This window comes from Camelus bactrianus, chromosome 2, assembly GCF_048773025.1.
Source record: "Camelus bactrianus isolate YW-2024 breed Bactrian camel chromosome 2, ASM4877302v1, whole genome shotgun sequence".
Lineage (NCBI taxonomy): Eukaryota > Metazoa > Chordata > Mammalia > Artiodactyla > Camelidae > Camelus > Camelus bactrianus.
Window position 1 is genome coordinate 96728979 of NC_133540.1, and position 27433 is coordinate 96756411.

A 27433-nucleotide genomic window follows, 5' to 3' on the forward strand; every position below is an offset into this window, starting at 1 on the left:
CCGAGTGCATTGGGAGGCACTGAGTTTAGGGGGCATTGAACGGTTTTACATGGTAGATTTAAGGCTCAGACTCCGGAGGCTGTGCCCTGACCAGAATCACCAAATCTACCTGACAGACATCATCTACCTTCTATCTCCATCCTCACTTGCTTTCAAAAGAGAATTCACTAGGGCTGCACTGAGGAACAGCCTTGGAAAAGGACAGCCAGTGGTGTGTGCTTCCAACCTCCCCTGCAGATCACTGACAAGAACTCCTCCAGGTGAGGGCGTTATGGAACAGAAATGCATGTGTGTCAGGGAGGGAGGGGTCTGGCATCATGGCTGTACATCCTTCACTGAAACAACTAAGAAATCAGGCTAAGGAATCACATTAATCTTGCGAAAGCCCATTTATTTAGGAGTTTGCACCCTCTGTGGAGGTCATTCAGTAAGCTGTTTTGTGTGCTTCTGCTTAGCGGGTTGGGATTTAGCATGTATAAAATGCATGCTCTGTACTTGAAACCTGAGAAACTACTTCAGACTGCAGCTAAAGTAAGATATATACACAAATCAGTCAAAAAAGAAAAAAAATGCCTTACAAGGACAAACCAGTATGAATTATTTTAGACAAACTTTAAGAAAAAAACCCAGCACAAAATCCTGATGTGTCATGTCAGAAAGGAATGCGTTGATATTTTTTTCTTTTTACTACAAGACCTACCTCAATGTATTCCTTTCCTCATTAAAAAAATCCTATCTAACATAGTTTAAGGACAGATTTCAGATGATATAGGGTATTTCATTTGTAACACTCTTTTCATTAAAATAAGTTATGCTTTAAATGCACTTGTGGATACTGTGATTTACACAGGGCTGGAATTTGACCATGATCTTAAATTCTGGGATTCCTACAGTTTGAATCATGGAACAATCTTCAAGTATTTATAAAATCTATAAAATTATCTAAAACAAGTGCTTACTGAATATTTCATTTAAAGAGATCATACTGAGATCAGAGAACATTAAAGCTGGTTAAAACTTCATACATCACCTAATCTAATGATTTTCCAACCCTGGCTGCATGTTAGGATCACGGAGGGAAATATAAACAACTCTTAATGTACAGGTCCTCACACCACCCAGTTAGACAGAATTTTGAGGTGAGGGTCCAGATATGTAACACACACACACACACACACTTTGAAAAGCTTCCCAAGTGATCCAAAATGCAGTCAAGTCTGAGAACCACTGATTTCAACCCAACAGATTACAGATAAGGAAACTGAAACCTAAGGAAGACAAGAGCAAACACCTAATCAACGACAAGCACTGGGTCTGGACACTCAGCCTCCTGCCCTCCAGGACACTGCTTCAGCTTAGGATGTGCCAGGCGCTTCAAGAACAAGGGCGATCGTCTCAAACTGTTTTAAGACCCCGCAGTGTAGGAGGAGAGTTAAGCACTTTAATTTAAAAAAATGTTAACTGCATGTGATATGATGTCCACAGGTTCTCAAAAGTGAAAGACAATCAAATCATCTGGGAACACAGATGATAATATAAATACTCTGAAAAATGAAAGCAGTGTGAAAGACAGAGTCTTCCCTATTGGGTCTCAAAAAGCAGCCAAGAGCATGCTTATAGGTAGACCTGGCTAAAACGAGAGATGAAGAGTTGTTCATCGTTTGTGCGAACGCGATCGGCTGGCTTCTCCTAAGTGGCAGGGCTCAAATATGAAGAGCTCAGACTGGAACTGCCAAAAGGAAAAGTGCAGGTGGGCTGAGGGGCGAGGGGAGATGAGGGAAGGAGAGGCTGAGTGGAAAGTGATCCCCGGAAAAACAGTAAAAATGTAGTCTTCAGCTGCAGAAAGTGGAAGTATTAAACTAACAAGATGACACCTTCTCTTTCATGGTATTTCATAAGACAGCAGTAATTTTCTGTAAGAACTAAAATCAGTGGAGCCAGGACAGGGAAAGGGTTAAGATGGCTGGAATAACAATGCAGCAGGCAGCCCTCTCACTGCAGGGCAAAGCAGCAGAACCCCCGGGAAGGGCTCGGTGGTTGGTGGGGGACAAAGTCTGATGTTGACATTGGCGTGTGAGTGTGCTGGCTAGTTTGACATTTCTACTCATCAAACCTTAGTTTGAAAAAGTGTTCTTTAGATCATGAAGCCCTTTAATCTGTCTGAATCTAGCAGAAGAGCTCTTAAAAACTACCACAATTAACCTGTGCTTTAAACTGTTTAACTATGTGATCTCAGTGTACCAAAATTTTTGCAAATACAGTATATGTTTGTGACTACTAACTAAATATATCTCAGTAAAAAAAAAAAAACACTTCTGATCCTGAATTAATTATAAAATACTAATCCTGCAACTGAATTGTGCTTACCTGATGCTTCAAGGCTAACATCCCACTGATTTCTTTTTTGTTAACACAGCTGTCTTTGTGGCTCCATTCCTGACCCAACACTTCACTGACAAGAAGACCAAATGTGCCCTTTTCCTAGTGTCACCAGTGGTATCTATGAAGTACATGACTGAAGAAATTCTAGCTTATGGGTGACACTGTCTCTTAAATTCACTTATGTAAAAATGAGAAATATGAGACCATTATGAATTTCAACCTCAACAAAATAAAAAGATACGTTTCATCATTAGCTGCAGGTAGAACAGAGGTGAAGTTTCTCACCTATGCGACGTGAAATGCTTATATTTCTCTCTCCTTTTTCTCTCTGTCCTTTTATTCTACACAGCCTGATCATTTAAGGCTCCTATTCAAAAGAGTTATAGAATTACATGTAATACATAGTTCAACAAAACTACAGAATTAGTAAGACCAGCTATTCCTCTGTTTTAGTTTGAAATGATCTAAGAATACAAGGCTATCTCAACTCAAAGAGAATGACATAAACAAACCAAAAACAACAGTGTGGTCCAGGATAGCATGTCCACCTGCGTAGAGACCCAGTTTGAGGATGTATTGACTAAACCATTCCCAAGTGCTGGCTTGGGAAATACGTTATATTTTAATCAGTAGTTCTGGAGCAATGAAACCAAAAAGGGAACTGCAAGAAAATGATTCAAAAGGCAAACAGAAAAGATCTGAGGCTTCGAACTGGATTTTCATCTTAAAGGACCACATAAAACAAATGTGTTTTCGCATCTGGACCAGAATTCCCCGGGTACGGTCGTCACAAAGGACTCTGGACGTAAGTATGGCATGTCTATTAAAAATTAATCCACCCAGGTTAGCTGACATCACAGCAGGTCAGAAGTAACAGAGATAAAAGCTGGATGCTTTTATTACCTTAGTAATAAAAAATAATAGGTCCCGAGGGAGTTCCAGTTCAGACACTACAGCACACATGGAAATAAAGGAGTGTCACTGTGGGAAGAGGGACCGCGGCTCTGACTAATGCTAATGTGATCACAGGGACACCGCTCCTCTCTGCTTAGCCGGCTGGATCCATTTACTACACAAAAGAAAATTGGCTACTGAGATGATTTATTTCTAAGAAATCTGTACGGAACTAAGGGAGCTGATGTTTTCCCCTCTCATCTCCATCTCTGTTTATGTCCTTTAGAGTCATTGCCACTTGGCACACTGCCACACGGTCTTTCAAGGAGGCTACTCAGTAGCGCTGGAGGTTCTTCCACAGCCCAGATACAGAAACACGTAAGCCCCATGGGGTGGGGGAGGGCCCTTCCTGGGGGAATCCTTCCATCAAATCTTCCTTAGGGTCCCAAAATTTAACCTTAGAACAATGGCTGTCCTATTACATTGTTCCAATAGTCTTGCCCAACTATCAGTGTCAGAGGGAACCTTAGTAGCCAGCTTTATCAATCCAAATTTAATCCTTAAATTCCATAAATCTGCTGTGCCTCTATTTGTCACATTTAATAAGCCGGCCCTCAGTGCTCCATTTGAGTCACCAAAGTGTGTGGAGTCGGGAGGGCTGAGGACTTGACTAATGAGAGCTCCCCAGTTCGTGCTGATTTGGACCCAGGAATCTGCACGTTGACGTGTAGGTTCCTCATCAGTTACTAATTCCCTCTCCTCCCGACCGCCTTCCACCCCTCCTGTGTCTGTGACAAGCTATCACAAGTCCCCGGCAAGACCCCGCTGAGCCTTTTCAAATGCACAACCTCCCTGATCTAGAGTTGGAAAAAAAAAAAGACAGAAAGAAAGGAGGTTGGCATGACATAATTAGTCCTTGGTAGAGCTGAGATGGACCTAGTGATTACCGATTTTTCTCATGTGTTCAGAGAGCCATCCATACTCACTAGGTAGAACTGGGCTCTGGTTTCAAAAAGGCAAACTTTGTCTGTTTTTTTCCCTGAAACTATACTTGGACACATTGATGGAAGATAGTAATAACATCAAATAACACTCACATAGTGCCTATCACGTGGCTGTGCTGAGCACTCTGCATACGGTAGCTCATTTAATCCTTGCAACAGACTTGCTAAGTAGATGCTACTATAGCCATTATGCCCTATTACGTACTGTTACACCTATTTAAATACGGGCTAGCTGAGGCCCAGACTGATACATGCTGACTTACTCGTCCACAAAGCTATTAAGCAGGAGAGCCAGGATTTGAATCCAGCATGTGTCCGGCTCTTAACCATCACCATCCACTTAACTGGCCTTGCTTAGAAGGAGGCATCTGGGTGGAAGTCAGGAGACTCTGTTATCTCTTGAATCATCATTTTGCTTTTTTGGACCTGAACTTTCTGATGTCTATAATGGGAAGGTTCCATTGGGAGATCTTTTTAAGATCCTTTGCTTCTCTGTCATTTTTAAAGAGAATTTCCTTTCCGAAGTTGTTTTCAATAAGCAGTAAGTAATGAGAAAGACATCTGAAGTATTTTATGCTCTTTAAAAAATGTTCTTTTAAACTTATTTTCACCAGGACAAATCTAATAGTTAGCTGAGTGCTTAAATCTCAGTACTTCCACAAATGGTATCCCCAAATCAACATGAACTGGCTCATTAGGAACATTCTAATTATGCAATGTTCAAGGGCTTTAAATAACAAAGACCAGTACATTTGAGTTGTGTATTCATTTAATTTTGCAGAGTTGAAACCCTAACTATCATCATCACATGGACAGGTCAAATAACGTGCTCTAATACACGGCTACGCTAGATGAAAAAAGGATAAGGCATGTAGAACTGATCTGTCAATCAGCATGATTAGTCTCTGATCCTGCGTTCAGTTTGAGAGGGTTCCACTCTATGTAGCCTATGGAATCTATTACTAGTTCCATTTCTCTTTTTGTTTCCTTGATACAATATGCCCCAGAAGCTAGAAAACATCATTTCTACGTGGGAATATACACAGCAGAGGTCAGTACCAGCATATTGCTCATTAAGTCCTGTCTCAACTAATATTCTACAATTCTGCGAGAATCAGAGAGTATGAACTATGGCTTGGGATGGAGAACAAACAAGCAAACCAAAAAGAGGGGGTTATACCATATGGTGGTCTGGAGACCAGTGATGGAGAATTACAGATGGATACTGGCTCATATGGTTTTGGTAATTATTACTTTGTTTATATAATCTGTTGCATTGGTTTCACATTCACAGTTTAAATTGGTGCAAAGTTCCTTCCTTGCTGGAAAGCCACCATTTTGTTTCTCACTGAAGCAACAGAAAAAGGTGGTATTTTAATTATTGAACTTACTGCTTTCATCTTAACTACTCTTTAGGAAAAAATTCCTTTTTCTTGACTATACTGACAGCTATATTACTGCTGTAATGTAACTTGGACATTTAAAATAAACAAGTAAATAAAAATATACTGAAAGCAGTAACCAAATGATCAAAACAGCCTTGAAATGAATCCACGTAGATTTCTGAGACACACAAGTGCAATGATAAATGCAGCAATTGGCCCCCCAAAAAGTTAAAGCAAGTCATTTCAGAAATTACACGGATAACACAATTCACATTCCCAAGCCTATTAAAATGTAGTTTTTCTTCCTATAAGCTTTAAAAATTTCATCAAGTTTCTCAATAAAAAATACATGTTGGTTCCGTCATATCATTATTTTTTTCTCTGGCAAAAAGTTCTTTAAGTAGTGAAATAGTTTTAAGGAAACTCTAAGTTAGCTATCAACCACTCTGGAGAGAATTCAGCTTTATACCTAGCCTCTCTCAGTGTGCTGCAAGAGACTACATTTATGATTAACCAAGATAAAAATAATCAAGCACCTGAGTCCATCTCAATAGGAGGAGGAAGAATCTACCTGCCCCTTTTCTGAGTAAATCATCAAGATAATGTGGCTAGTTTGAATTCGGACCAAAAATCCTAGTTCTTATCTAGAGCTTTATGTTAAGATTTGAAGAGGCCTTATTATTGAAACCCAAATATAGCATTTGCTTGCTATTCTTCTTTTTTTTTTTTTAAATTTGGGTGACAGTGGCTACCAGGGACTTTTCTGAGGAGAGGGGTAAGGTTGTTTTTAATGTATGAAATAAAAGCACATCTGATTATTTCAAAGTACACAAAAGAACAACAACAAACACTACCCAGGAAGATCACTTAAAAACAAAACAACAAAAACCCTGAATTTTTTCCCAGTGGACATATTATGAGCTGGGAAGATCTGACTACATCTCAGACCCATTGCCTAATTATATGAAAAGAAATGGAACATGTTCTTAGATTGCAAAGAGGGAGAATTAGAATAAAAAACAGTTTGTTTTCACTTCACTAAGCCCTGGATGCAAGGCGCATAATGGGGCTACTATTTTTCACCTTGAAGTCTTTTTTAGATCATCTTTTGGTCTTTCATCTAAGATCATTAACATAATGAAGACTTTCTGGTTAAAAAAAGGCGGCGGCAGAAGACAGGGAAACCCAAGCGATTTTTTAAAAGATCGATTTTTTTTTTTTAATGGTTGTGATTCTCTCTGCTAAGTCGTTAAATCAGGCTGCTATCGTGAATTCAGAAGCACAATTTCTCCCTCTCTGGAGTCTTCAAACATACATACAGTCTAGAGGCAGATGGGCATTTATTTTGGATACACACTGATATATGTGTGGATGCAGACACATGCATAATGAAAGAATAGCAGCTTGACGGAGCTGCTGCAGGAGCCTGCCTGAAATACAGTTCTGACAAGATCAGGACACCCTTTTCTTCCTCAGAAGTGAATTTCTAACGTTTTTGTGAAAAAAAAAATCTCTAGAAAAACCAGTCTCAAACATGGTATGACAGGCTTTCAATAAGAAGCGCTTTGTTATTCTGTGTTCTCTTTGATAAGCAAACCCCTTATGTTTGCTAACCTGGATTTTAAAAACGTATCCATAAAAACAGACACAGAAGCAAAGCAAATCAAAATATTTCTTTTGAAAAACGGGAAGGAGAGTTACTGAAGGACGTAGGTGGTTAACATGTATGGGGGGGAAGATTAGTTACACTGAGAGCAAATCCTAAATGCACACCAGTTAGTTCCTCATCACTCTGTCGGCACTCCTAGAGGGAAAAGGCACTCACATGTCAGCACTCGGGGTGAGTCAAACACAGAAAAAAAAGGACTGCAAGGTGACACTATGATAAAGGGCAAGCACATTTTCTTCCTTAGATTGCAATTACTCTTGGCAACATTTAACGTGATACATTCCTCTGCCAGGGGAGGGACTTTTGATCATTTAGAAATGCAGTTACTTCTGCACACGTAGCTCTCGCTCCCACCCATACATCCACGCGGTTACATGCTTTTCATTTCAGCTAATTTATGTATGCTTTTCCAATAGCAAATCATCCAAATATCAGATGACCCTACCTTCCCAGCTCTTCTCATCACACAATGCAGTCAGGTCCAGCTCAGGCACTTCGGCGACAAAGCTCTCCTGCTGGCCATCGGCATCGGGACTCCTCTGCAGCTTGGTGTCAGGTAGGCTGGGATGCTCCTGGATCTTCATGGTCGGGCTCTGCAACAAAAGCACAACGTTCCCAAATCTCTACCGCTCACCAAAACCCAGGAATGTCTGCAGCAGTTCCTCTCCTGCTGGGTGAAACCTCCCCAGCCACAGCTGCTGATGTCCTCAGCACGGAAACCAGAATCATAGCTGGGTGCCCCCTGGATGCTAGATGGCCACTGGCATGCAAAAAGCGACTGCCCATCTGCGCTCCTTCAACTTTTCTTCTGTGACAGAGACAAGATGATTTCCGAGGGCTGTTCTTCCTGATAACTGCAGGCAGCTGACAGTCTGGATGAGTACTGACTGGGGCCAGGAAGGAGGGAAAAGGAGTTTGTGTTTCTCTAAAGGAGTATGGCTCTCCAGACTGTAAACAACAACAAAAAAAACCCCAGCTACTGCTGTTGCTAGGGCTGTGGAAGCAACATGGTGTCTTCTGCACGCAGACTTCCGTGCCCCTTAGGTAAACAGCCCTGTAGGGCCCGGAGCAGAAGCTGTGTACACGCGTGCTCTCCTGCTGGTTCTGCAGGCTTAGATCAATTAAGCGGGGCTAGCTGCACATTCCCAGATTTCCTGTGGTTGTTTTCACCCCGAGTGTGGGGAGAACAGACTATTTATGGAGGAGCTCTGGGCATTAAAGCATTGTTGCACAAATTCAAACAGCACAGGGGTTTGGTGTCTCAGCTAGCAGCTAGCAGCTAGCAGCTAGCAGTGAGGAATACGGACTCTGGAAGTGAGCCAAAATTACACAGGGAGCGTGACTTTCTTTTTTTTTTTTTTTTTTTTAAGTAAAAAGCCAAGAGCTGGCAAGTCAGTGATGCATAATTTATAATCTTACAAACATGCAACTGTCACTTGTTTCCCTACTACTCATCCACTCTGAATACTAAATACTCAGCTACACTTGATTTTGCTTACCGGTGGTACCCACACGAGGCTAGAATGTCTAGGGGATGGGAAAACCCTCCCCCAAAGGCTGCTATTTTAACTAAGTGATTTTATATTAACAAAATAAACTGCATTGAAATTAAATCTTTTTTAACCTTGCTCTTTTGGCATCTGGTAAACCTAACCACTGTCACACTCCTCTCTCAAAACGATAAACAACAGTGTTGAGTCACAAGTACATTTCTCAAGGGGCCCAGATCTGTACAAAAGATTTCCTTTGAGAATGACTAGAAATTTATTTTAGTAAATATACTATCATTAAATGAAAAAAACCAAACATCTGGAAATCATAAGTGACTCCATTTATGTATGAGAAATGTTCTTACGCTTAAAATAAAGCACTACAGAGACTTCCAGCTACTTTTAATAGCTATTCAGCCCACTTTGGTATCACTGGGGAAACAGACGGGACTTTTACTACTACATCTCCATGGAACAAAGCATGAGGACTTGTATTTTCTTCACATTTGGGATAAACTGAAATATCATCAATCAGTTCACGATGAGCTACTAAAGTCAGGTGGAAATGCCAAGTAAATCTGGGGCTTTAAGCCATCTTAAAAATCCTCCTTGTCTGTTGTGGGGAAGAAACAGATTATGCATTTATACCACAAAAATCATTTGTTCCTTGAGCTGGATCCTAAGTGGACCAGGGTTGAATGACCAAATCTAGTGCTCAGCTTTTTAAAAGTTACAGGGCCAATTAGTCACCAATCATTTGTGTGCGTGTGTTAGAACCTCATGTAGGAAATCAATGTTTTCTCAATACAGATTTCTAATACTTGCTACATGTAGAGACCTAAAAAAGGGAAGAAGATAAGAAATACGATTCTATCTTGTAGATACGGCATTTTCTTCATGAGGAGCATCTATCAAGCCATTGACACCGTACTGCAGTGGAACAGATGTGAACTTTCCTTACGGACAGACTTGGGTGTGAAGTGTGACTGGCATTTACTAGCGTGGCGCCCTAGCCGAGCTCTTTCACTCCTCTGAGCCTCCATTTCCTAGTCGATAAAATGTCATTGTAACACCAATCTTGAGAGGTTCCTTTGAAGATCGGAGAGAAGGTATGGAAGGTATGCCTCTAGCATGGTCCCTCGTGCAGATGAGACACATGGATGGAATCTACCCTTCTTAGTATTATTAGGCTCCTATGAAGATGAGTAAAATGATGCCACACCCCAAAATGCTTGAGAGGGGAGTTGGGGACGAGGCATGGACAACTGCAATTTCAGGTGGAACGTGCTACAACAGAGGGTGGGCCAGAGTCTGAGGCGCACTAGGAAAAAAAATATTAAAGAGCCACTGATGTTTCTGTCATGGACCAACAACAGCACATGTGACTTGGGGGCTGTGCGGGTCAGAGGGGTGGCGGGGAGGGCACTTCAGACAGAAAGGAGGAGAGGAAGAGGAGCGAGTGCAGAGGCCAGTGGGGGATGCTGATCACAGCAGAAGAGGCTCCAGGTACCATGAGCTCAGATGATGCGAGTGTCAAATAAGCAGACACTGGGCTGACCAAGGCCTCATAAGCTGGTCTAGGTTTGGATTTTATCCTGTGGGAGATAATAGAAAGCTACAGAAGGATTTAAAAACCAGACAAATAATGCAGAAATGTTGTTTTCCAGGCTGATGCCTTACACGTGGGAATGCACGCGCTGGGAAGACTCACAGGCAGCCTGCGTCCTCTCCCTACGCCAGTCACGGGCTCTGCTCCCTGTGGTACCTGTGTCCCCTCCTTAGGGTGCTCAAGAGTCCTGCACGTGACACATGTAAAAATCCCCAAATTCCACATACACACATACTACTTCAAAATGTGTACCTCTTAAAAAAAAACAAACTGAAAAAGGTTTTCTTCTTACGATTCATCTGAATTAGCACCAATTTCAAAGTCAAAATTAAAATCAGAAAATTTTTCCGTTTTTTTTTTTTCTCCAAAATGTATGGATTTATTCATTTCTTCAACAACACGGTTTGGTGCACCCACTCTGTGCTGGGCTCTGTGAGACGGGCAAGCTCCCTGCACTAAGGGGGCTGAGATCGAGTGGAACAGGCTCAGCCCTGCTCGGCGGAGCTCTGAGGGCCGAGAATCCTGCTGCAACACTGGACCACGTGGTGAATCTGTACGTTCAAAGAAGTCTGGGAGTTAGGGATGCAGGAGAGGGAGAGTGCTGCCCTGGGTGGGATGGGGGCATAGATAAGATTCTATTCTTCTAACACAGAGAATCACGTCAACATTTTACTAGCTTATTCAATAATGATATATGTCACATATTATATACATGTAATAGGGCTGTCTATTCTACGTCAGGTGCTAAAGGTACTGGAAAAATTTCAGCAGACAAAATAAAGTATCTGCCCTAATGAATCTTACATGAGGGGCAGTTAATAAAGAAGAAACAAAGTCAGGTAGTGATATGGACTATAGAGAAAAATAACACAGGGTAAGGAGGATGATGGAGGTAGGGGCTGAGGACTGCTATTTTATACTGGGTGGCCAGGGAGGTCCTTTCCAATAAGGTGACATAAGCAGAGACATGAAGGAGATGGGGAAGTGAGCCTTCTGTGGGAAGAGGATTCCAGGAAGAAGAAGAGCAAGTGCAAAGGCCCTGAGGCATGGTAATCTTGTATATATCTACCTGAGGAAGAGCCAAAGAGGTCACTGCATCTGGAGTCAAGCAGAGGCCAGTCAAGGCTGCCATATACGGGTGTTTAGAATGAGCACTGTGCCATGTATAACCGGGCATCATCCACACTGTAGACTTATGTTAACTTACATGAGCTTCTGGACTTCCTGGCTGATCTCCTGCACAGCAGTGGAGATGCATCCTACTTCAACCCACACCAGCCTGCACAGCCATGGACATACGTGGCTTGGTTTACTCACCAGAGCATCCACATGTTTGGCCCTACTCTGCTGTGCTCTGATCAGTCCCCGAAGCTGCTCTTCTGCTGGCCTGCTGCATCTGGAGGCCTGATTCCCAATTTCTGGGCCCGCTGATCTCTGAACCTGACACGGTTGCCCTGCCTGTGGTTGCAGAGTGGGCTGCTGGTGTGGGCCCAGGGTTTACGTGCATATGGAGCTAAGGATGCTGTTCAGTGGCTGTTTGAAACAACAAACCACTCTTCCTCCAAACATTCATCAGCCTTGTCTGGGTGAGACACCTTTCTGGGTTGTTCCACGCCCTCTAACAGTGCTGATCATACAGTCCCGTACCTGTCTACTTGTCTGTTTCTCCTACTTGGTCACTAATGTTAAAATGTCAAGGACATTCTTACATACCAAGATATTTTTGGTTTCAACTTTTGTTGTTTATGCAAATTATATCTGCAGTTAAATCAGAGAGTAAATACATTAACTTCACAATTTTCAATTCAGAGATCCTTATGCTGTGACGTCACACACCAAATCCTCACCAAAAATGTTGTACCATATGAAAACACACTAAATGTTCAGGTCATGAAATAAACCGAGTGTCTGGCTCTCAGGAGAGACAATGTGGTATGGCAGATGTGGTTTTAGAGTCAAAGACTGAGTTTAAATACCAGGGGGCCATCTGCAAGATCTTTAATGAATAAACTTCTTTGTATTTGAGCTTCTTTTTTGTTCATCCATAAAGTTGTGAAGATCAAGTGAAAAATATGTAGCATAAAAACAACTGGCCAGTAATAACAGTAAAAGAAATACTAATTCCATTTATATACTACCTTCCTTTCCCATTCACTCATTTGGCAAGTGTTTGTTTTTTTAATTTTATTATTTTTAAAAATTTTATTTATTTTAATTTTATTTGGAGGGGGGAGGTAATTAGGTTTATTTATTTAGTTATATTTAGAGGAGGGTACTGGGGATTGAATTCAGGACCTTGTGCATGGTAAGCATGCACTTTACCACTTGAGCTATACCCTCTCTGGCAAGTGTTTATAGAACACATACTATGTCCTAGGTATTGGAATTTCAGGAATTAACAAAACAGGGGATTTAATGTGGAAGGGCCAAGTCACATGCCTGTTATAAAAAGAAAACACAGGGTGCTAGGGAGCAAATAAGAGAGCTCACCTTGCCTGGGGCTGCAGGTAATAGTCCATGTTCAGGTCCAGGAGCCATTAACTACTAGTCCGTCCACCTGATCCTTGTTACCACTGGACCCTGTCTGGCTGGGCCTGGTTTTTCCCATCCCGACTTTATTGACCTGCCCCTTCTCTGGCTTCAAATCACTGGTGCATTTCTGCTCCATCCCTTCCCCCTTCCTGCACAGGATATGGCTAAGCAGCCGCACCACTAGCTCCCTGGAGCAGGACAACCATATCTCAGAGAGCCCTGTGGAGCACAGGGTGCACAGGAAGGGGCCTCACAGAGTTAACAGAAGAGCCGCAGGGAAGTATAAACATTTACTGTTTGGCCTGACAATAAAGGAAAATGAACAAAACAAAGCCCCCAAACTCATGTGAATTGAAAAGCTTCCATAGCCTTTCAAGACTGGATGGAACTGGAAGTGAATCTAAACAAAGAGCTTTTTAAGCATTTCTGGATCTAATATTAAACCAGCAACAAAACCCTAAAGCTTCTGTGAAATGCAGTGAAGTTGAAGTAACAGAGTCATCCATTTCATAAATGCTTGTTGATGGGGATGGTTCAGAATTTATCTCCAGCCTCCTCAAGGCAAATGAAAGCCTGCACTTAAGCTCTTGTGATAATTAATATTAATTCTCACGCTTGATTAGAACGTCTTATCTTCTCTTCCCCTTGCTTCTCTAGTTTTTTGAAGCAGGATAAGAAAAAGGGAAATAGCCTTTTGTTTATTATGAATGTCTTGTTTGTTATCAAAGGTATGCTTCTAAGCTCTTCTTAGTAGTAGGCTTAGAAAGCAGAAAGAACAGAAAAATATCTTCAAAGAATTTTAACACTTCATTAACCTTATACTTCTGACCATGATGACCTCTCTCAGATAATGTAATACCCTTCCATGTAGGTAATAACTTTTTACCTATTTTGCTTTTTTGACAAAAAGATTAAGTATAAAGTTATAACTGTAATATTCTCGATCTTATATGGAAGTATTAAATATTTCCACAATAGAAAGTAACTTATCAGAAGGAATCAAACTGAAATGTAAAGTATAAACTACATTATAAACAGAACTCTGAAAATCTGTATTTCCAGTGTTTTCTTTCAGAATCTAGAAATTGCCAGTTTTTTTTTTTTTAAGTAATAAAATGTTTTTTGTGGGGGGAGGTAGTTAAGTTTACTTATTTATTTATTTTAGAGGAGGCACTGGGGATTGAACCCAGGACCTTGTGTATGCTGAGCACATGCTCTACCCGAGCCCTAGAAATCTACCACCCTCGCCCTAGAAATTGCTAGTTTTAAGGATGACCTCTGTCCTGGATACTTCCAGTTGTCAAGTGAGTTTGAGAACAAGAGAACAGACTCTGAACTCCACATGCTCAGGGAATAGGGTACAAGGCTCTTGCATACGTCATATGTCACCCAGCCCAAACAGGATATTTTAGTAAAATGTCAGCCTTGCCAAAACTTACCTGAAGAAATCATACTCAAAGTTTTGGCATTTTGAAGTGACGTTAACTTTTTTTTCCCATTGCCAATGTGTCACTAAACAAATTTTACTACAAACCACATAAGACTCAGATGAAACAGAAATGAGTAACTCTCAATGACTGTCAGAGATCTCAGCAGACTCTTTTTGGATCAGATTAATTGCATAATTAAAAGAAATTAAAAAGACATGCAACAAAGGATAGGCCCCTGCTTACTTTTCAACGTATGCATTCAAACAAAAACACACTCGAGGCTGCAAAATGATTATGTAAAAAGTAAAGCCCCAGTTGTGTTTGTATTTGCCTTTGAGCCGCAGACTCTAAGACCAGCCTCCCTCTGCCTGTGGATCCCTCTGGGGAGCATTTCTGAGGCTGAAAGTTAATGCTCCTTATTCTAATGAAAATACTAGTCAAACAAGAAAGACAAACCACCTTTCTCCAATGGCTGTCATTTGCTGTGTTATATGAATCTGGGAGTTTACAAGGAAAAATTTAAAGGGCAATATTAATGAGGACAAAATCTGCCTTAGTGGAAAATAAAGTTAGAAACATTATCATATCCATTCACGGTGGGCATATGAATTTTAGCATCTCAATCTGATGTAGGAGACTTGAAATAAAATACCAGTTAAATACCTAGAATACCAGAATTCTAGGAGGGGTAACCAAAGTCTAGACTTACTTTCCATCTCTGAAATTCAGGAATTACTGTGGTATTATCAGAAAACCAGATTAAGTACTTGGGTTGTTTAAGTTCTAGAAAGTGTAATATATATATATACATAAAATATATATATTTATATATTATATAATACAGTGTATATATAGGATATATATATGTAGGAAATTATAATACACTGGAAACAAGGGAAAGAGCTTTAAAAATGGAAAACAGAACTTTTCACAGTCCATTAATAGTAAAATGTATTTCTTTCAGTGAAAGAAACACATGCCTTCATGAGCAGAAACAATCCTCATCTTGCAGAGTGATGGCTTTTTCCCCTCCTTTGGAGCAGTTGTGAAAGAACGATGACACGGGGAGCTTAGTCCAGGTTTTAACTCACTGCCTAATTTTATCTCCTAGCTGAAGCGATCACGATGACAATGAGTATTAATAGCGCGGGCTTTAGGATCACCAGCAGTGGGCCGGGTGCTGACTGGTAAACGCGTGTGGGCGACACATGCAAGAACAGGTCCTGGCCCGTGGAAGAAAGATTTGAGATTCTTTCCCCGTGATGCATCCACAGCCCCGGGAGCTGTCCACAAAAACACCAAGACACACCGAGTTCAGCACAGATTCGGTTTGGGTGCCACTCGGAATGTACGAGTTCATGTTGCGAAGTTCACCCACAAAGGTTGCTCTATACGCTTTTATCTCAGAAAGGATAAAGAGGCATAAAAGGGAAGGAGTGAGAAGAGCTCTCTGGGAGGCTGGCAAAGCCATTTTCTTTACAACAGTGTTCAACGGTATGGTTGATGAGCAGGTGCTCACTGTGTGCGGAGGGAGAGAGCAGAGAAAGGATGAAACAGCAGGAAAGTCAAACCACACCATCATGGGGAAACTGTGCTCTGAAAAAAGGTGCCTAGAGACAAGGAAAGAACATCCGCTTGTTGCCTGGGTCCCCAGGAAGGGAGCAGAAAGGTGCTGGAAATCAGAGATGAAAGAGCGTCTTAGGAGCAGTGAAGTCCAAAAGAGGAAGTCTGTCCCTCCTCTCGTCTGGCTGGGTTAATGAAGGAATACACACGACCAACTGCACACAGGAAATATGAGGAGTCTAGAGCACGGGGGGTGGAGCGAGTGTCAGGTGGCCATTCATTTCCAGCAATGTCACGCCAAATTTTACAAGTGTGTGTTTTTCCAAGAAGGGGGTCCAGCGCTTTCAGGTTCTTAATCTGCTAGACTGGGAACTTCATGGAGGCAGGGCCTGCAGCTGTTACGAAATCCCAGCTGCCAGCACAGGAGCTGTACACAGTAGGCAGGACTCAACATATATTATTGAATAAACACATCAGTCAGTTGGGTTAGTGCCCAACCAAGATGAGGAATCACTGGGTAGGGGGCAGTTCTATGTATAATTAACAGATCAAGAGTCAAAATCCAAGAGGTTGAGAAAAGCTTGAATTCTTGCCAAAAAGAAAACTGATAATGAGATTGAAAGTGGAGCTGGGAGCTTCTGGAAGCGATGGGTTACACACATGGGCATGAAATGAAGCCGAGCACCCTGATGGAAACTGGCGCTGGGAGCAAAGGAAACCAAACACTTGGGTCAGAGTGCCGATGCCCTCAGAGGCCCAGGGAGCCAGGAGAGCCACCAAAACTTTAAGATACAGGCAACATAAGGGAGTTAGAATTTTTTTTTTCTCTGTTGTTTACTTAAAACGAGACACAAAACTTAGAAAATGAATTGGATTTAGTAACTTGAACTGATTTTATGTTAATTTGAAAGTTAATGAGATAATCTCTATGACAAATCCACTAAGACTCACTATCTGTTTCAATCATGTATAAACGCAGAGAATCACGGAAAATCAAACCAGTAGCTCTGGCTTCTTGTTTTGTCTTGTTTTACGGAAAATCTAAGGAGAAGTCTCCATGCTTTTACGGCTTATCTTCACAAGCAAAATAAAAGAATTTCACAAGCAAAAGAATGGTGTTCTTATGATTTCTCAAGGAATCTTTAGGTCTTGGTATCTGCCTTTCTTACCAGTCACAGTCCTGCCACTTACTGATAAGCTAATGATGCTTCACAGGTACTCTCGAGAGTGGTGAACAGCCCTGTCACAATCACAGTCTTACTTGTTAGCGACTCACCTCAAAATGCTGGGCGTGCCTGCCATCCTCTTCATTTTCTTTGCTACAAACAACAGCAACAACAAAATGTCATAAGATGTCATTCTGTTTTATAGCATTGCTTTTCATCCACTGAAATTATGATTTCATTTATTTTAAAAGTAGGCTCAGTAGCACAAAAAAGACCTTATGAAATTCAAAAACAAAAGAAAAATTAATCAAAATAAAATAAAACTAGAAACACAAAACATGAACACGGTTATTTGCCTTTAATAGCTCCATGGTAAGAGTTTCCATTCTAAGCATTTTCCTTGCTATAAAATACTGCTGGTAAATATGTAGTCCTTTAATTCCATTCTTTTTCGTTCTTATAACACACACTGCATGGAGTGAAAAAAAAAATCTATTCACATTCTTGTAAACAATGTTAGGAGAAAACTCTAAAATTACCTTTCATCGGACATCAGTTCAACACTGTCAGGTCCAGTCCTTTCATAAGATGGTGAGGTCCTGAGATTTTCCATATTCTGGAACAAAACAAACCATTGGTTGCTCAGTCGGAACGGTAAGAAATATGCAACACAGACCCTCCTTTCTTTAAAATAGAAAAATCAGATAATATGCAGATATTAATTAATTCTAGTCCTCAGATCCCTATCTTTGTTAAAACCAGTAAAATTATGACAGTTCATTATATGCTCTTTGCATAAAACCTTATGTTGAACTTTATCATCCCATTAACAAAAATACCTGATGGCATTACAGAAATGGTCGTCGTGCTCTATAATGTCCTTCTTAGGTATGATCCACGTTTTGTAGCTAAACACAGCAAAACCCAGATGGCAGAATATCAGGGTGGCATTAGAACCAGACTGGAGGAATCGGACTTGGAATCCAATGAGAAGTCATTGTAACATTTACTGCGTATTTAACATCTTTTCAGTATATATTACCAATATGATCTGGGGTAATATGCAGCTTATATCTAAGCTGTAAACTATCCATAAAAAGAAATCGAGTTAACTTATTAAGAACTTCTCTTTCTGTGATATTTAATATTAATCTTTATATTAGCCAAGATGGAAAAAATATAAACAGGAAACTTACTTTAAACAGCATGTATTTCAGCCTGACCGAGAGGGCGTAATGCTTATCAGGTGGCAGACGTGTAAGGTTTTTTGACTGCCTCTGTGAAAATGGGCAACGGTTTCTAAGTACAACTGTACAACTCAGGTGAGTGAGCACAGAGTAAGCAAGCCGTGTCCATGCAAGATTACAAATATGCAAACAAGAGCACGTTTACATTCAGTAGACTCAAACATATAGCTGCCTTGGCGATCTGGACTCCAATTTCGTTGAACTCAAAGATTCACATCTGCATTAAAAGACCACCAGGCACAATCCACATATTCTGTGTTACTGAAATAAAGAGCACAAACTGAAGCAATGCGTGTTCATCTATATATTTATAATCTCCCTTTATGAAAAGCCTGTTGGAAAGTAAATCTGATTAAAGTTCACAATAATCCCATGAAATTGACATATATAAAAATCTACACAAAATAAGCATATAATTAGAGTAGATAATTAATTTTTGCCTCGGTAGATGGCTTACCACTACAATGGAAATTACTTTCCATTTATGGTGGTGTGGCCAACTTGTCTGTGATTCTTAAAGTTAAAACCGTAGGCCCCACCAAAGAATAAAAACAAAGCAAGACAGCACAGCATGATAGCTGTAATGGCAGCTCTGAAGTCAGAATGTTCAGATTTGAATGCTAGCTCCATCACTTCACCAACTGGATGAACTACTCGACCTTCAAGTGTGCTCATTTGGAAAATGAGGACAGCAACAAGATTTCACACAGGCTGGTCACGAGAATTCAATGAGATAAAACATGTAAAGCACTAGAATAATTCCTGGTACATTTAATGAATATTATCTGTTATTGTTGATGATATTATTTCTTCTAAGGCTGTGAAATCCCCAAGGAGATGTCTTATGATTATTTGTCCACAGTTCAGATGACATCCCAGAAACTGTAAAGAAAATGTTTGTGTCTGTCAACACTGCACACCAATTTACACACTAAGATGATTTACACAGATAATTTTAGAATGGATCTGAGAAATTAAAAAAAACTGTAACGTTCAATTATATTTATATTTTATACCTCTGAAGTTTGAGTTAGAGACCTCTCTAAAATGGCTTTCATTAAGCCAAAGCATAGTTGCTCTTATTACCTGAATGTAATCTTTCTGATAAAGAGCGCGATATCTATGACAAAGAATCTTTGTTCATTCTCACTGGTAATCTTCAATAGATTATCGAAATCCTTAGTGTAAGATCTAGTGCAACAGTATTAGGTTTTCCTGAAGCTCTGAAACACACATTCCTAGGGAAAGCCCAACCCTCTACCTTCAGGTCATTTTAATACAGTGTCAGGGAAATACATTTGTAATTATACATAAATGACTACTTCAGAAGAAATAAAAATCTTCAGATTAAGGCAAAGAAATATTCAGAAAGAGAGAACAGGAAACAGACTATAATAGTATTATATAAATTTAAAGATACTTCAGTTAGAAGAGTGTTAGAAGATTGATTTTTTTCCTAAACAGAAGGAAGACATAATCAATGTAGGTTTTGAGAATTACAGGAAAAAAGATAGTTATATTATACAATAGAAAGCTTTGTAAAAAGCAGTTGTGAGCTGTGAGAAAGTTTAGCTGATCTCCAGGGTTAAAAAAAAAAACAGTGACTTCAACTTTCTTCCCCACCCCACTTTTTAAAAAACGTTTGATCCATATGTTTAAGAAGTCTCCAAGGAGCTAAGTTTTCAATAGATGCAAGTTTTCAATATTGTTCAATATTCCTCTCTAAAGCTTTTATAACAATTCCAGTTTCCATGTTGTCCCCCACACATTTGAGACTACTGAATATTCACAGTCTGCTTTCACCAGTGTGCGAGGACATGGTGTTCCTTTGCTAGGAGAGCTGTGTTACCCCTACACCTTTTGGAAACAGGAGCATGTGAAGAATGTGTTACAATTGGCAACCTACCCTCATTTTTTCAGAATGAAACTAACAAGGGTAGTAAAGGTCTAGGAGTACAGTAAGGGAAGTACCATGCCTGCAAAACGTTTTCTAGATTCTTCCATCCTTTGCCTAAGGGCTTAGGGAGGGAGGATGAAGAAATAAATAGATCAGCAATTCCTCCACTTCACTGAGATGGGGAGATGAGGAAAATGGAATGTACAGGTCAAAATAACCCTTGAAATGCAGAAAGCTTCCACGGTGGGAGAAGTATGCTACTGGACTTTCAAATGCTCTGTAGTTGTTAATAGTGCTGGTCTTATGAGGAAATACTGACTCCATGCCTTTTGAAGGCTTTGAACTGTTTTAGGTCCCAAACACTCCTCTATGTGTGGTAAAAGAGTAGTTCATTAATGTTTCCATTTATTGGAGGCTGAAGTAATAGAATTCTTATAAAAATGTTTTATTGCATTAACTTTAATTAGTCTTCTAAAGTTAGGATCTTTTAAAGGTAATAGGTGATTTTAAGAAATAGCAAAGAACAGATTGTCTTTAAGTATAATTTGATTAAACTGCTTTTTGAATTGCATTAAAATAAACAGATAAAACCTAGTTGATAATCCATAAAGTTCCACCTCACAGAATCCCCACCACTGACTTTCAAAACACACAGACTTTGCTATAATTTATTTGGACCATTTCTGGGCATCAGAAGAAACTGAATTTTAAGATCCATCCTCCTCGATTATAAAAATGACGACCTCAAATCTATAAAGAGCAAAAGCCTTGAAAAAATTAGCTTTCGACTGTGGAATTTATTTTCAGTTCTGCCTCCCCCACCCCCTCTCTATTTTTGGTATTGACAGCTAGGCTCAAAATCTGTTTGACCACTGAAGCACTTGAAAACACTCGGAGCAAAAACAAATTTGTCTTCTAAAACTGTAAAATGCTGACAAAGCCTTTACAGAGGACACTGAAAACAAGCCTTCTCTCAGTACACAAACAGCTCAGTCTGGAGGCTGCATACTGCTAGTCACAACAGGTGCATTATTCTAACCTTGAGCTCTAACAGAAGGTGAATATTTGATATATTCTCAGTAACAAAGGATTAATGGCAAATTTGAATTTCTTTTTGTACTCTTCAGTACATTTTATGTCTTACTGCTTAAAATTATATACATTAATCTGTATTCAAACAGAATTCCTGGTACTGTCAGAGGACGTTTATGGAAGAGCTTGCTGGCTGTCCACCCAAATCCATTCTACCTTCTCTGCACAGGAATGAAGGGCCATGTGCCCCAGCCTGTCTTGCAGTTAGACAGGCCATGTGATTAAGCTCTCTCCAACAGGATGCAAGAAGTGTTGTGTGTGGCTTCCAGGCCTGTCCGATAACTTATCTGCCTCACCAGGTACATGCTCGACACTCATTCTCTTCTTGTGAACTGGAATAGAGATGGAAACCACCCTAGGGCCCTGGAAGCCACTTGCTGAAGATGGCAGAGGGACAACTGGCCTGGGTCCCTGAAACACTGCATGGAGCAAATCTTCTACTCCTGAGCCCTAAGATCCTGCTTTAGATGGTGACGGGAGAAAGGACTTTTACAATGCTCAAGACATTGCATTTTGGGTCTTTTGTTACTCTAAACAATATGGCAACCATCCATTCACTTTTTTTTTTTTTAAGTGAAGTATAGTCAGTTACAAGGTATCAATTTCTGGTGTACAGCACAATGATTTAGTCATCCATATACATGCATATATTCATTTTCATATTCTTTTTCATTATAGGTTACTACAAGGTATTGAATATAGTTCCCTGTGCTATACAGAAGAAACTTTTAATCTATTTTATATATAGTAGTTAGTAACCGCAAATCTCAAACTCCCAATTTATTCCTTCCCACCCTTCTTAACCCTGGTAACCATAAATTTGTTTTCTATGTCTGTGAGTCTGTTACTGTTTTGTAAATAAGTTCATTTGTGTCTTTAAAAAAAATATTCCACGTATCAGTGATATCATATGGTATTTTTTTTTTTCCTCTTTTCTGGCTTACTTCACTTAGAATCCAGGTTCATCCATGTTGCAGCAGATGCCATTATTTTATTATTTTTAATGGCTAAGTAGTAGTTCATTATATAAATATACCCTAACCTCTTTATTCATTAAAGTTTTTAAACACATTTTGTGGGTGCTGAACGATGCTGGGCACTGGGGTACAATGGTGGATGGAGAACCGGACAGACACAGGTCCTTGCCCTCGTTACTTTGTATTTTGGTTACTGCTCCAACTGCAGTTTGTGACATGGTTAATGTTATCTTCATTTCTAAGCTAGGTTCTCTCTGAATAGCCCTCACCACCCTTGGGCTATTAACCCAGTTGATGGAGTCATCCTTTCAAAAGGCACTTCAGAAAATGACTCTCTTCCCTTTAATCCTCTGATGGCTCCTCATCTCACTGAAGGTAAATGCTGAAGATCTAAAAACGGTTACAAAGCCGTATTGCTACATCTCTGATCTCATCTCCTGTGATGCCCCCCCCCGACCTCTGCTCCAACCACAGTAGCCTGCTGCTTATCCTCAAAAGCCTAAGGCTGTTGCTCCCTCCTCCTGGAGTCTCTCCTGAGATCCTGATAGCTCACTCCCTCACCATCTTCAGGTCCCTGCACAAGTGCCATTCTCAGCGAGTCCTGACCTGAGGACCTCCATCTGGGAGACACCAGTCCTCAACCTCTCACCTCCCACCCACTTCCCAGCTTCATTTCTCTGCACAGCACGTACTGACATCTGACCATGTATTTGTTTCTTATCTGTCTTGAGTATATAAACTTCAGGAGGGCAGGGAGTGTGTCTGTTTTGATCACCATTTGTCCTTAGTGCCTAAAATTGTGCTTGTCATAGTTAATTGTTGTATCACTGAAAGAACGAATAATTTTAAACCAATGGCTCCTAATGGTAGGCCCTTTTTCGTTAATCTGATGCCATTCAGGTAATCACCATCATGCAGTTTTTGACCAGAGTTCTTGCTGAGTTATACTGCATTAAAAACAAGAGTTAAAAGCTTCTAAATTAGGTAAACGATTGTTTTCCAGCAGCAGGTAAAATGGTTTGGAGAGGGGACAGGGAGAGAGTGGAGGCATGAGGACACATTAGGTGGCTGTTTTCATATTCCAGACTAGCTATAGAAAGGGCCTCAGCTATGCAATGGCAACACAAAGGGAAGAGGGCGGCAGGCATATTCTTAGAGTAGAGACACCTTAATTTGTTATATGATTGAGAAGTTTGAAGAAGGACTGGGAATAAGGAAAAGGAAAGGACTTAGAAAATGACTAAGATGATGATCTGATGAAATCAGATGGGTATACTCAGTGAAAAATAGACCGAGGAGAAGATGATGAGTGTGATTTTAACATACTGACTTTGAGGTATGATCTAAGGAGCACTGCAGTTAAATGTTGATCTGGAAATCATCTGTAGGGAGGTGACATCCGACACCATGAAGTAGAGAAGCTCTCACTTGAAATGCTGAGGGAAAAGAGACATGAGACAACAATCTGCATATCATTTACATCTAAGCATGCTTTGTGGAAGATTAGCCAGTGAAGGACACAGCAAAGAACACAGTCATTGTGCTAAGGGGACAAAGAGAGGTCAACATCACAGAGGCCAAGGGAGAAAGAGTTCTGAGAAAAAAGGATGGAGTATCAAGTGCCACAAGGACTTAAGGAGGTCAAGGACCAAGCAGACAATAGCACAGTGGTCTTGAAAGGCCAGTTCCAACCCCATGTCCACCCACCAACACGGAGACAGCAGTTTCTTCAGGGAAGTGGGGTAGGATCCGGATTACAGGGGTTGATGAGCAAGTGTGAAAAGACCTGGAAATGCAGACTTGTTCAAAATTTTTGATGGCACAAAACAAAGGGGAGAGATTGGACATCAGAGCAGAGGGAGCAGAGAGGAATTTAAACACATGCTGTTTTCAGTTTTTCCTGTTCTTTAGCACATTTCATTGCATTTAAATCTCACCAAAAAAAAAAAACCCACATAGAGATATTAATGTTTCCATGTCACAGATAAATTAACTGAAGCTAAGTAACATGTTCACATGACATACCTATTAGGTGATAAAGTTGGAAATGAAATTCAGGTCTGATTAGAAGACCTATACTCCTTCTTTGAACCCTGTGATTTTGGAGGGTGTACATGACAGTAAGTAGATGCTGTTTATGATTAAGAGAGGTACTAGACTATGTTTTTATTTTTATACATTAAATGTAATGCTTATTATAGAATTAGTATAATTTCCCACATATTCTTTGGAGTAACAATTACCTCTAACACTACTACCACCATCATAATATAATCATACAATCACTTTTAGGTATATTTCCTTTGACTTTTTCCCAAGGAATGAACATTTAAATGTATATCTTTACACATACATATATATACATGCATGCACCATATACATTGCATCATAACTTACTTTTAACATTGAGGGAGAGTATCATGAAATCCCAACTCCACCACTTACGTGTGATCTTGGACAGCTGTTTAACCTCCTGTGCCTCATTTCCTCATGTTTAGACTGAGAATATTAATAATAACTACCTTATGGATTATTGGGAGGGTTAAAGTTGATAATATATGCAAAGCACTTAAAAAACACCTTGCCATACATTTTTCATTTTACTAAATAGTCTTCAGAACCATAATTTTAATTCATTGCATAACACTATGTTGAATTGACATACAAATATTAGTTATCTGGTCTCCTACTTTTGAACACTTAAATTGCTTCTAATTTCTCATGATTATAGATAACCACGTGGTGAGCAAATTAATACTTACTGTCTTTTCCATAGTTAAGATTGTGCCTCTAGAGCAGAGTGGCGGAGGAAGGATTATTGGATAAATTGCGTGACTGAGTCATGGCTTTTGATTCAAGCTGTTAAATTGTGCCCTAGAGAGAACGTTTTTAGAGATAGAAGCTTTTTCTAGGCCAACAGAAACGTGCCAATGGAGAGGAAGCAATGAAAAGTGTACATGTGTGTGAGCGTCTGTGTATATGTTTGTACATATGGGTGGGGAGATGGATGGAGAAAATAGAATTTCCAAAGATGCTTAACCTCTTAGGTTAACCTCCGAATTTAGAAAAACCACTTTTATCATTTGAGCAGGTGAGAAAATAAAATAGGTGAAGAGCTAGAGAAATTTTGAAGCAGGTGTGAGGGGAGTTGCTAAAACACAAGCTGGCTGTCTTAGCTCTTGAAAATAAATCAGGGGATGAGGTTTTCTTCTGAGAGAGACCGAAGAGCACAGGTGGGAGCTAGCAGTGTAAGGCGAGGGGAAATGGTTGGGACCACAGCAATAATTGCAGATGAGGCAGGACACACCGAATGCCAGCCACTACCATTCATTTCTATTCTATTTTCTAATGATCTGTAGTCTCTTGGTCTCTGCTGGTCATGACAGCCTCAAGAGGTAAAAGATCTAAAGAGGAAGCACTCAGTCCCCACTTTAGACTCCAAATCTGCAAGATGCCTTTTCAGGTCTGCAGCCTATTCCCCTCTTGAGCTGAGTTGTGAGCTGATGCAATCCCTGTGAAATGACTACTTATGTTCTTCAGTTCCTCTCCTTTGATTTTCTCTGGAAAATGGTTTTGCTCATGTCTCTCCACCAAAATTGTTCTTATTAAGTAATCTCCAGCTTTCTAATTTCAGTGGTCAGGCTCTCAGGCTTCTACTTGGCTAACCATTTCACCCTCTTTCCAGCTCGAGATACTTAACTTCCAAGACACCAAACACATCTCGTTTTTCTTCTCCTTTGCTGGTTGCTCCTTCTTAAGTTTCTTCGCCAGGTACCTTCTCATCTTCCCGCCCCCTTCATGCTGTTATGCATCAGGACTCACGGTCCCTGAGGTCTCTTCTCTTTTCTGTCCACACTCGCTCCCTCTTGTCTCATCCAGCATACTGGCTTTAAATATCCTGTATCTGCTGATGACTTCCACACTGTTATCTCCAGCAAGGATATCGATATTCCCCCTAAACTCTCTGCCCAGAAATCTGGTCTCCATCCTGATATCTCCCATTAGATATTTGATAGGCAGCTCGATCTTAACATGCCTAACACTGAACCATGATATCATCACCCAGACTTCTGTCATCTCCATCTCAGTAAACTGGCAACACGAATCTTCTCATTGCTCAGCCCAAGAGCCATGGGGCTTCTGTTACTTCCATACCCCACTGGTGATGTCAGGAAATTCTGTCAATTCTACCTTCAAAATATATCCCGAATCCATCCATTACCTCATGACTACTGCAATACATACTTGAGGAGGACCCATTCGCATTTCAGTCGATGTGCACGACGCCCCACTGAGTTGTGCATTGTAGCCTGCAAGGCAACGTGTGCTGGCCTAAGGTGTGGTATCACCTCAGTTCAAACTACCATCAGTGCAAATCTAGATGACGGCAATAGTTTTGTAACTGGTTTCCCTGCTTCTGCCTTTGCCTGTTTACTGTCTGTTCTCAACACAGTAGTCAAACCAGTGTTCAGGAGGTCACATCACTGCTCTACCTAGAACCCTCGAGCAGATTCTCATCTCACCCGGAGTCAAGGGAAGGTCCTTACAATGATTCTATGAGGCCTGGCTGCATCTGCCCTCGCCCTTCCATTACCTCTTTCACTTTGCTCATTCTCTTTCAACCCTAACAGTATTCTTGTGGTTTCTGGAACATTCCAGATAAATGATTGTCTTGGGCTCTCTGTACCTGCTACGATAGAATGGCTTCCTTCCTTACTTCCTCTATGTCTTTATACTCAAATGTCAAATTCTAGGGTAGTCTTCCCTGATCACTCTACCTATTTATTTTTATTGAATTACAGTCAGTGTACAATGTTGTGTCAATTTCTGGAGTACAGCATAATAGTTCAGTCATACATGAACATATATATATTCCTTTACATATTGTTTTTAATTATAAGGCACTACAAGATATTGAATATAGTTCCCCATGCTATACAGTATAAACTTGTTGTCTGTCTATTTTATATATAGTAGTTAGTACTTGTAAATCTTGAACTCCCAATGTATCCCTTCCCACTCTATTTAAAATTGTATCCTCTGCCCTCTCACCATTCCTATCCCTATTTCTTGCTTTATTTTTCTTCCTAATAGTC

General features: G+C 40.4%; 1 protein-coding gene across 7 annotated transcripts in view; it reads right to left on the reverse strand.

The window, feature by feature from the left end:
- FAM13A (family with sequence similarity 13 member A) overlaps positions 1–27433 on the reverse strand; it is a 286461-nt gene that overhangs the window by 22701 nt on the left and 236327 nt on the right. For 5 of the 7 annotated variants that reach the window (XM_074347120.1, XM_074347142.1, XM_074347114.1 and 2 more), the window contains 4 exons: positions 18321–18401; positions 17664–17740; positions 17235–17277; positions 7780–7927 (listed from right to left, as the gene is read on the reverse strand). In XM_074347120.1, the coding sequence (XP_074203221.1) occupies positions 7780–7927; positions 17235–17277; positions 17664–17740; positions 18321–18401 (349 nt within the window). The remainder of the gene's footprint in view (positions 1–7779; positions 7928–17234; positions 17278–17663; positions 17741–18320; positions 18402–27433) is intronic. The other 2 variants (XM_074347139.1, XM_074347124.1) reach the window with 1 other exon arrangement.